We start from the raw sequence: 12,035 nt of genomic DNA, 5'->3' as shown, positions 1-12,035 counted from the left end.
CCTCCGTTGATGGGTCTGGGTCTGGGTCAGGGTCAGGGTCCTGGTATGTAGAAAGGAATGCAGGAACCAGGATCCACGGAGTGAGACAGATACAAAACCTCTGGGATTTTTGAATAGATGGATAGCGGATTATCAGAATTCTACTGAATTTTTAAAAACTAGTAGTGGAGAACTAATGGGAACAGAAGCTGATAAATTACAAGCACCTGATGGCCTGCATCCTAGGAATTTGAAAGAGGTGACAATGGAAATGGAAATATGTCATCTTCCAATATTCCACTGCAGTTTAATTTGGGGAAGTGTGAACTCATGTATTTCAGTAAGAAAAATCAAGGGCGGATTATTATCTAAATGGTGGGAGATTAGAAATGAGAAAAGTTCAAAGGGATTTAGATTTTCTAGTGCATGCATCACAAAAAGTTCGTAGACAGATGTAACAAGAGGGTAAGGGGTTGGAGTTTAAGGTTTTCTAACAGTTGTACAATGCTGTGAGGCCATAACTGAAATAACCACATATTTGCCCTCAAAGATGAAAAGGAATGATCATCTCCAACAAGAGATTCTAACTACTGTCCCCTGTTATATCAATCTCTGTATTTCCATTTTAAAAAAAAGCACTTCTGTCAGGCAGCAACTCAACTGCACCAACATTGGTAGGAGTTATGAAAAGGGAGATTCTGCAAAATATAAAAGAAATGGAAAGGGAAGCCTTCAATTTCTGCAGATGTATAACCAAAACATACATCTTTTCCCCTTTGTTGTCAAAAAACGCCTTCAATTTCTGCAGTAACTTTCACAAAGTCTCAAAGTGTGGTCACAGTTGCGTTCAATGAAACACAGCATGCAATTTGTGTATTGCCAAGTCTCAATAAATGTATTGAAATAACAGTTTAATAATCTACTATGATAACGTTGGTTGAGGACAAAATATTTGCTTAAACAACTAGGGAAAGCTTCATTTAAATGAGATAACAGATTAATAATCTATTATGACAATGTTGGTTGAGGACAAATATTTATTGAATAACAGAGAAAGCTTCCTTGCTGTTTAAATATTGTGATATGACCTTCTAAATAAATGGAAGGCACCATATGGGGGCTTAGTTTAATCCTTGATCTAAAAAATGGCATGTACAAAACGATAAGCAATACTTGAGAGCTGCCACTTAAAATGTCACCTTAGAATTTGTCCTTTAAGTAGATGAAGTGGGAGATTTAAGCCCATAACATTCAGAATTCTTCTGTGGGGACTGATCTAAAACCCTCAATGCAGAACATCTTATCCAACAGTCTGTCTTTCAAAGCCATTTTTAATATTTCGTGTGATATTAATATAATTACGTAAAACATTATTTTACAATATATCTAAAATATATAAATTATACAAATATGAAATATTGTGGCGACCCACTTCCCAGCGCACTCGAACCAGCTCACAAAGCGGCGCACGCTGGCATTGAGGCCGGTCCCAAACAGGGCACCAAGCCTGCTTCACCAGCAAGGGGAAAAGCCCGCGCATGGGATGGGACTGAGAATACGCACCCCCTACACCATTCCTGCCTGGGGAGGGCGGGATCAGGAAGGCTTTAAAGCGAGGCCGCTAAGTTTGAATAAACCTCTTTTGTAACTGCAGCTCACCGACTCCGTGTCATTATTGCAGCGCTGCGTGTAGCACACCGCTACAATTGGTGACCCTGACGACCCAAATGATATTTGGACCGGAGATGAACGACGCCGCATCTGTTCATGCAGTTTCGTTAAAACTGCCAAGCTTCTGGACGCTGCGACCTCACCTATGGTTCCAGCAAGCAGAAGCCCAATTCCACATTCGGCAGATAACCTCGGATGTCACACGTTACTACTACGTGGTGAGCTCCCTCAACCAGAAGACAGCCGCCCAGGTTGAGGAGTTCATACACTCGCCCCCAGCGGACGGCAAATACACAGAATTCAAAACCTTGCTCATAAGGACTTTCGAACTCTCACGGCGCAAGCGAGCTGCCCGCTTACTGCACCTGGATGGTTTGGGGGACAGGCCACCGTTGGTTTTGATGAACGAGATGCTGTCCCTGGCCGGAGGTCACAAGCCCTGCCTCATGTTTGAGCAGGTATTCCTGGAGCAGCTGCCCGAGGACATACGCCTGCTGCTGTCCAACGCGGATTTCAGTGACCCCTGGAAGGTGGTGGCCTGGGCGGACGTGCTGTGGAAAGCCAAGAAGGAGAGTGGGGCGTCCGTCGCACAGATCACCAGGCCACACTCCCAGCAGCAAACCAGACCAGGCCCGGCCGCAGAGCCCGCTAACCCCAGAGGCAGGGGTGAGGAGACCAACGAACAATGGTGCTTCTACCACCAACGGTGGGGTGCAGAAGCCCGCCGCTGTAGTCCGCCCTGCAAGTTCCCGTGAAACGCCAGGGCCAGCCGTCGCTGATGGCTACGGCGGCTGTCCATCGGGATAGCCTCCTGTATGTCTGGGACAAGCAGTTGGGACGCCGCTTTTTGGTCGACACCGGAGCCGAGATCAGCATCTTACCTCCGACGAGTTACGACACCCGCAACAGAGAACCGGGTCCCATCTTGAGGGCCGCGAATGGCAGCACAGTAAAGATCTATGGCACCCGTACGGTGCGGCTACAGTTCGGCTCCAGCCAGTTCACGTGGGACTTCACACTGGCCGCCGTAGCCCAACCGCTCCTGGGAGCGGATTTTTTGCGAGCTCACAGCCTACTGGTCGACCTGCCCAGGAAGAGACTGGTCCACGCCGAGACCTTTCAAACATTCTCCCTGGGTGAAGCCCAGTTGCTGGCCCCACACCTAGACTCCATCACGCTGTCCGACAACAATTTCACCAGAGTCCTGGCGGATTTCCCATCGATTCTGGTGCCGCAGTTCACGGCAGCCATGCCTAGACACGGCGTACAACACCACATCCTGACACAAGGACCACCCCTCCACGCCCGTGCTCGAAGGCTTCCCCCAGACAAGCTCCAGCTGGCGAAGGAGGAGTTCAAGAGGATGGAGGAATTGGGGATCATACGGCGGTCCGACAGCCCATGGGCCTCCCCCCTGCACATGGTGCCCAAAGCAACAGGGGGCTGGAGACCATGTGGCGACTACCGCAGGCTGAATGAGGCTACAACACCGGACCGCTACCCTGTGCTGCACATTCAGGTCTTTGCAGCAAACCTGCACGGCGCACGGATCTTCTCCAAGGTAGACTTCGTCTGGGGATACCATCAAATCCCGATGCATCCGGATGACATCCCCAAAACCGCACTCATCACCCCTTTCGGCCTTTTCGAGTTCCTCTGCATGCCATTCGGCCTAAAGAATGCCGCACAGACGTTTCAGCGGTTAATGGACGCGGTGGGATGTGACCTGGACTTCGCTTTCATCTATTTGGATGACATCCTCATAGCCAGCAGCAGTCGTCCAGGAGCATCTGTCCCACCTCTGTCAACTCTACGCCCGACTGAATGAATACGGCCTGACAATCAACCCGGCCAAATGCCAGTTCGGGCTCGACACCATCAACTTCCTGGGCCACAGGATTACTAAAGACAGGGCAACCCCTCTGCCCGCCAAGGTAGACACGGTCCGCCATTTCCCCCGACCCAACACAATCAAAGGCCTTCAGGAATTCGTGGGTATGGTGAATTTCTACCACTGCTTTCTCCCTTCAGCGGCCCGAATCATGCGCCCCGTTAGCCCTGATGTCGGGTAAGGGCAAGGACATTACCTGGGACAAGGAGTCCGCCGCCGCTTTTGTTAAAACCAAAGAAACCTTGGCAAACGCCACGATGCTAGTGCACCCCAGAATGGACGTCCCTACCGCCCTCACAGTGGACGCATCCAACACGGCAGTCGGTGGAGTGCTGGAACAACTCATCGAGGGTCGCTGGCAACCCCTGGCGTTTTTCAGCAAACACCTACGACCACCCGAGTTCAAATACAGTGCTTTCGACCGGGAACTGTTGGCGCTATACCTGGCAATCCAGCATTTCAGGTACTTAGAAGGTAGGCCCTTCACCGCGTTCACGGACTACAAACCGCTTACCTTTGCGTTCACGAAAGCATCCGACCCCTGGTCGTCCCGCCAGCAGCGACATCTGTCCTACATCTCCGAATACACGACGGATGTCCGGCATGTCTCGGGAAAGGACAATGTCATGGCGGACGCCCTCTCCCGCCCTAACATCCAAGCCCTGTCCCAGGGGGTAGACTACAAAGCACTGGCGGAGGCGCAGCAGGCAGATGAGGAGATCCCTAGTTACAGGACTGCAGTCTCTGATTTGCAGCTCCAGGACCTCCCCGTAGGCTCTGTGACGTCTCCACCGGCCAACCCCACCCCATCGTTCCGGCAGCCTGGCGGCAGCGCGTTTTCAACTCCATTCACAACTTAGCGCACCCCTCCATCAGGACAACCGTCCGGATGGTAGCCAACAGGTTCGTTTGGCACGGACTCCGCAAGCAGGTCAGTGAACGGGCCAGAACGTGCATGCACTGCCAAACAGCCAAGGTGCAGCGGCACACCAAAGCTCTGCCGCAGCAGTTCCACCCTACCCACCGGCATTTCGGCCACATTCATGTGGATAGCGTGGGCCCCCTGCCAGTGTTGCGAGGAGTGCGGCACCTCCTCACTATCATGGACCGGTTCACAAGATGGCCAGAGGCGGTCCCGCTCACCGACACCACCTCCGAATCTTGCGCCCGGGCACTGATTGCCACTTGGGTATCTCGCTTTGGTGTACTGGCCCATATTACCTCCGACAGAGGCGCCCAGTTCACCTCCAGCCTGTGGTCAGCTATGGCCAGCCTTTTGGGGACACAGCTGCACCACACAACTGCCTACCACCCACAGTCAAACGGACTAGTGGAGTGTTTCCACCGTCATCTGAAGTCGGCTCTCATGGCCCGCCTCAAAGGGCCTAACCGAGTGGACGAGGTTCCCTGGGTCCTGCTCGGAATCCGCACGGCGCCCAAAGAGGATCTGCACACTTCGTCGGCCGAGTTGGTGTACGGCGCACCCCTGGTCGTCCTAGAAGAGTTCATACCAGCGCCAAGGGGGCAAGAGGAAGAACCCGCAGCAGTCCTGGGCAGACTACGTGAGAGGCTCGGTAACCTGGCCCCCATACCCACTTCACAGCATGGGCAGAACCCGACCTGTGTACCCAAAGACCTGCAAAACTGTAAGTTCGTTTTTGTACGACGGGGCGGACACTGGACACCGCTACAGCGGCCCTACGAGGGGCCGTTTACGGTGATCAGAAACAACGGGTCCACATTCGTGCTGGACATTGGGGGGAAAGAGGAGGTTTTCACGGTGGACCGACTCAAACCGGCCCATGTGGACTTGGCGTAGCCGGTCAAGATTCAGGCACCGCGGTGCAGAGGCAGACCTCTCAAACAGAGTCCGACCCAGACTGTGGACATTGGGGGGTGTATCGCCGGTTCTGGGGGGGGGGGGGGTTTATGTGGTGACCCACTTCTCAGCGCACTCGAACCGGCTCACAAAGCAGCGCGCGCTGGCATTGAGGCAGGTCCCAAAGAGGGCGCCAAGCCTGCTTCACCAGCAAGGGGAAAAGCCCGTGCGCGGGACGGAACTGTGAATATGCGCCCCCTACAGCATTCCCGCCCGGGTAGGGTGCGATCAGGAAGGCTTTAAAGCGAGGCCGCGAAGTTTGAATAAACCTCTTTTGTAACTGCAGCTCACCGACTCCGTGTCGTTATTGCAGCGCTGCGTGTAGCACACCGCTACAATATATTAAAATGACATTAACATAAAATAAAACATCCATCCGCTCTAGTCTCACTACCTATCTATATTCAGATGTGAAATGGAATCCATTTTTGCTGACTTAATTAAGCTGAAAAATGCAAATAATACTGTTATGTTCTTAAGCATATTAACCAGAAAATCCACAAACAAAAATTAAACTTACTTGAAGAATCAGCGGTTCCAAAACTTATCTGTCCGAATGGATTTTTAGTGGCTGCATCTTGGCTTGGCTTTCCCCCCAACCCACTGAAGAAGCCAGATGGAGCAGTTGGAGAGCCAAAAACTGTTCCCTTGGCACTCTGTAGAATCAGGGAATAGTGACAATTCAGCTATGCATTAACTTAATCTTTTGACAAACCAAGCTAGCAGCAAAACTTATTGAAACACAAGAGACTGCAGATGTTGGAATCTTGAGCAACACTGGAGGAACTCAGCAGGTCAGGGAGCTTCTGTGGAGGAAAATTGGGCAGCTGACATTTTGGGTCAAGACCCTTCATTTGGACAAAGAAAATTTATATAGCACCTAAAAGGTACCAATTGTCCAAAAGGTGCTAAAGCGGAGTATTGTCAGATGAAAGTTCACACTAAGCCACAAAGCAACAGAAGAACAAATGAACAATAGGTTAAGGACATGTTGGAGGGAAAAAAGCTAAATGGGTGAGAGAATTGGGAAGGGCAGTTCAGAGAAAAGAGCAATTGACAGTGAAAATGCAGCTGCAGGACCTGAACATAGAAATCAGAGACGTGCCACGTGCTTGCAATCAGGGAACTTGGATTCTAGAAGGCTAAAGGAAATCTGGGAAAGGGAAAGCAAAGACCAAGAGGGGCATGCAAGCAAGGGTGAGAATTTTAATATATAGTTATTGCTAGGCTACAACCCAATGTGGGGACTGGAGACACAAGAGACTGTGGCAATAATCAGCTGAGTTTCTCCAGTGTAGGTTAATGGTCACAAAAAGTCATGTCAGGATACAGCTTTAAACGAGTTGTTGCACATTAGATACGAGATGCTGGAGGAACTCAGCAGGCCAGGCAGCATCTATAGAAAAAGAGTAAAGTTGAATTTTGGGCTGAGACCCTTAGGCAGGACTGGAGAAAAAAAGCTGTCCGAAACATTGACTGTACTCTTCCATAGATGCTGCCTGGCCTGCTGAGTTCCTCCAGCATTTTGTGTCAGTTGCTTGGATTTCCAGCATCTGCAGATTTTCTCTCGTTTGTTGTACATTGGATACTACAGATACTAAATCAGCATCTTCTTTTTGCATACACCGGCACAGCAAATAAGAGAGAAATGGAACATCAGTAAGGAGGTGTCCATGTGAAATAAATACAATTCAAATCTAATTGACACGAAAAGCCACATAATTATTATGCTTCAGTTAACAATAGATATACTTGGGAGTCGAAGTCAGAAATTTAACCTTCAACTATGATCAGTATTATCATTTCAGTTGTTCACTGTAATTCTAGTCAGCACTGCACCTTTACAAGTTCATATGTACACATCCTGAAGTACAATTCTCAGAATGAACAGTTTACTCAGTCTTGAAGAAGGGTCTACTGTTTATTCATTTCCATAGATGCTGCCTGACCTGCTGAATTCCTCCATCATTTTGCATGTGTTGCTTTGGATTTCCAGCATCTACAGACTATCTCGTGTTTACAGTTTACTCTATTTCCACATCTAAACCATAAAAGCATTATAAGATGAGACATCAGAATCAATCTCTGGGGAATAATAATAGTCACATCTTAACAATGAGTACAGGAATGAGACCAAGTCTCTAATGTTAACCCCAGTTCTCTCTCCAAAAGCTGCTGTCTGACTTGCTGAATATTCCCAGCATCTATTATTTTCTGCTCAGCAACCCTGTGATTATATGAGCCTATGAAAGAGTAGATCACTTTCTGGCTCGGCTTACAATGGAATTCAATGTGGTTGTGTTTCAAAGTTTACAGAACGTTACCTGACCAAATACGCTGCTGGTGTTTGTAGGCTGACCAAACACACTGCCTGTCGAAGAACCAGTGAAACCTGAAAATGACAAGAATACTGTATCTCAGACATGTAATTCAATTCACAAAGACAATATAGCTAGGAGTTTCATTGCAATTGGATAAGACTCTGTCTAAAACTTGCTTAGAAACAAAAAAAATTGTAGCTTAAAACAAGTAAGATTATTTACTGTGCCATTCCTTTTAAGAGGTTGTGCATCTTTCCCTTATGAAGTACTCCCTTTGGAAGCATACAGGCAATTACACATTAGGTTCCACATCATAAAGAAGTTTCTCCCCGTCACCTTTTCGCTCCTTTGGCAATTATTTTAAATTGCTATCCTCTGTCTACATACACCTCACACTGATGAAAAGTTTCACCTATTCACTCTGGGAAAATATGTCCTATACTTCCATTATTTTAAAGACTAGCTTTATTAAATCATACAGTGAAATGCATCATTTGCATCAACGATGAACACAGTTCGAGGATGCGCTGGGGGCAGTAATCAAGTCTCGCCATACTTCCGGTACCGACACAGCATGGCTGCAACTTACTAACCCTAACCCGTATGTCTCTGGAACGTGACTAACCTGATGCTGTTACAGTTAAGGGTGCTACGATTAACGTAAAACTGGACATAATTAAGCGTTTCAATCGTGGTCAACGAAGTAAGGACACTGTCCCCGCATTGAACTTGCCTGCGTCCACCGTTCGCACTATTTACACGTGTGCTCACTGTTTTCCCGATTCCGGTAAGTGAAACTACACTGTACATACGTTATTTCTACTTTATATAGGCTATGTATCTTTATGTGTTATTTGGTATGATTTGGCAGCTTCATAGCTTAAAGGTTCCTGGAGAGAGAGCTTCTGCCAAGAGAGCATCCGCTATGCTAGTAGTGCTACGTAGTGAGATTACACGCTACGTAGTGAGATTTTCGCTACGCTAGACAGTACAGCAATGATTGCAGAAAAGTATTCCTACTTTATATAGGCTGTGTATTTATCACATAATTCCTGCTTTTACTATATGTTACTGTTATTTGGCATGATTTTGTAGGTTATTTTTTGGGTCTGGGAACGCTCTCAAGTTTTTCCCATATTAATAAATGGTAATTGCTTCTTCACTTTACGACATTCCAGCTTACGAACTGTTTCATAGGGAAGCTCTACCTGCGGATAGCGGGGGAAGCCTGTAATTGAGGTTGTTGGGGGTCGCTGGGGCAGAGTAAACGGAAGGGTCAGAAGGGCCTATCTGTGCTGTATCGCTAAATAAACAAACAAACCGGAGCACATGGAGGAAACCCACACACTCATAGGGAGAATAAACAAGCTCCTTACAGACATCAGTGGGAATTAAACCCCGAACACCGGCACTGTAAAGCGTTACGCTTACCATTACACTACCATGCTGCCCTGTTAAATCATCCCATTACTTCGCTCGAAGTGCAATCTCAGTTTCTCCAGCATTTCAACATAAATGAAACCCTTCCAATTCCTGGTGCCATCCTCAAAGCCAAGGCATGCAGGAGGAAAGAATGTACCAACTGGACACAAAATACTGGGCCTTATTTAGTAATTGTAAAGATGGTCATAGGAACTCAGCAGGTCAGGCAGCATCTATGGAGAGAATAAACAGTCAACGTTTCAGGCTGAGACATCCTGATGAAGGGTCTCAGCCTAAAATGTCAACTGTTTATGCTGTCTGACCTGATGAGTTCCACCAATTTTTAGTGTGTATTGTAATGTACTGAGTGTGAGAAATCCTTTTTAATAACGCAGAATATTTGAATATTCTGCAGGGTGAAATAAAGTCTAGTATCAATTATTGCATCCAAGATCACCAAATGCTCTAAATAGTTAAAACTTAAAGAAAGAGATAGGATAGAAGTATTAGGCACAATTAGCCTTTCTGTGATCAGTTCAATACTTCTAGTCAGAAATACAAACTAAACACACAAAATAGCAGACTGTGAGAATAACGTAATGGATCTTTGAAATGGAATGGAACTGAGAAATTCAGGGGTACAAATTTTGGTCAGACAAGTTCTGCAAAAAAAAACTTGAGAATATTGCCTGAAATGGTCCTCATCTTCTGAATGATACTTGCCCTCCATGCCTTACTGCAATAGTTTTTCGGTCAACACATTCTGAAGAATGCGTAAGTATCACCAAAGGACATGAAGATATCCGAGATTGGTCAATGCTGCTAAATGTGGCTACTGTTATCGTGTCACAAAGTCCAGTCATATCACCACTGTGTTAGTTCATTACACTTGGACAAATTAATTAGTACTACCCATTGCTCTCCCCCAGGATACACATCGTTACTGAGGACCATTTAGAAACTACACAGAGAACAGCAAGAGCACAGAATGTACTGAAAGGGGAGAACAATACATCGCAACAGTGGCTGGGCAGCAGCATTACCGACTATCCTGCCAGACTAGATCTGAGGCAAGTAGTAGGTGGATCTCCTTCACAATCTATCAGTGCAGAATCACATCAATTAAGGCAGATATAGAAAAAGCAGTTCAAACTTGGGCATTCAGCTGCAGAACTGTATTCCACAAGGGTGGGATTCATGACTCAGCATGCTCCTCAGGTTTTGATTCAGTGAGCAGTGTGGAGTGGCACACCAAGAACATTATCAATCAACGTAAATTGAGAACACTATAAATACTTCCACTGTATGCTGAAGAGTGACAGCAAGATCTTCTACATCAGCTTTATTTGTCACAAGTACCTCCAATAAAGTGCGTTTTTAATCAGTGAGGATTGAGCTGGGCAGTCTGCATGTGTCCCCCACCCCCACTTCCAGTGAGGACATGAAATGCCCACAACACACAAACCCTAACAGTTATGTTTTAGGAATGTGGGAAGAACGCAGAGCACCCAGACGAAACCCATGCAACCAAATGGGGAACATACAAACTCTTTAAAAGCAATGGTGGGAACTGAACTCTGATTAGTAATTGTGGGTACTGTAAATGACGCACTAACCACTACACTACCGTGCTGCCCTACTCTCGATATTGCTGAACTATCTGAAACTAACATTTCAGATCAAAGTTCTGCAGTCCAACGACATCCAGCAGTTTAATTGTTTTTTACTTATTCGTTCAAGGGACATACACATGACAGGCCTGCTCATCTCCAGCTGGACACGGGCTTTACTCAGCAGTTTTACAGGGCAGTTACACTGAGATGAGTCTGGTGTCACGAAAAAGCTAGAGCCAGTAAAGATACAAGCTACATTCCCTGAAGGATATTAGTAAACCAGATGGATTTAATGACAGTTTAGTACTTTTATAGTTCATGTTACCGATGATATAAGCTGCTTTAAAAAAAGTCCCAGATTTAAATGTAGTGCATTTAAATTCCCCAACTGACGTCATAAAATTAAGACTAATGTCTCTAGATGGATGTATCGTGTATCTGAACTGCTTCAATCCATGCAGAGCTTATTCACTAAAGCAAAGAAGTAGTGATTCTCAAATTGGTGTCATAGAATGTGTTGCTGGACAGATAGCTCACTGCTCTCATCTCCCATCTTTGGAACATCTCAGCATTAGCAGTTAACAAGTTTCAAAGTCTAGGTTAAAATCAAAGCTAATAGTCCATTTTAACAATCTATTACTTTATGGCAATTTGTAGAAATGGCCTTCAAATCAAACTTACATCAAGCCCCAAATATCCATTTACATTTTAGGACCTGTACACAGCATTCAGCTGGGGTAAAGTGACAGAACTTGGCCTAGTTCAGACATGTCCCTGGAGAGAGTTGTCACTTCACCTGCACTTCTTTGCTGTATAAATATCGCAATAAACTGCTCTGGAAGTTGTACCTGTTGGTACAGCTCTACAAATTAAAAAATAGTCATCACCTTAACTTGCTGGAAATCCAACCTGTCAGGCATGGTATAGCATAGAAAAATGGGCAGCTTCACCTCTAGAAGCAGCCTTCTCTCTACTGAGTGGAGATGTATATAATTCTCTACAGATAATACTGAGTGTTCCCTTTATTTTATTTCCAGTATGTGTAGTTCTTTGCCATTCATGACATCTGCCTATCACCTAACAAAAAAATATGTAGAGATTGTGAAATAATCTAAAGCACTTAGGAGACCTTAGAATGAATCAGAGTAGATAAATTAATTGAAAAAAATAGCACAGAAAGAAATAAATAAAATACCAGACGGAGAAAAGCCCTAATAACTAGAGTTTAGCAACACAATGATCTCTTAGATTACTTTACA

The 12,035-nt window shown here is 46.2% G+C and overlaps 1 protein-coding gene across 2 annotated transcripts in view; it reads right to left on the bottom strand.

Annotated features, from left to right (window-relative positions):
* Nucleotides 1–12,035, bottom strand: part of nup214 (nucleoporin 214) — a 103,267-nt gene that overhangs the window by 23,322 nt on the left and 67,910 nt on the right. For both annotated transcript variants that reach the window (XM_073052406.1, XM_073052407.1), the window contains exons 30-31: nt 7,745–7,812; nt 5,941–6,076 (exon numbers count right to left, since the gene is read on the bottom strand). In XM_073052406.1, the coding sequence (XP_072908507.1) occupies nt 5,941–6,076; nt 7,745–7,812 (204 nt within the window). The remainder of the gene's footprint in view (nt 1–5,940; nt 6,077–7,744; nt 7,813–12,035) is intronic.

Source organism: Hemitrygon akajei, chromosome 7, assembly GCF_048418815.1.
Source record: "Hemitrygon akajei chromosome 7, sHemAka1.3, whole genome shotgun sequence".
In the NCBI taxonomy this organism is placed as follows: Eukaryota; Metazoa; Chordata; class Chondrichthyes; order Myliobatiformes; family Dasyatidae; genus Hemitrygon; species Hemitrygon akajei.
Note: the sequence above shows the minus strand (reverse complement) of the source record. Positions and strands in the feature narration are given on the sequence as shown.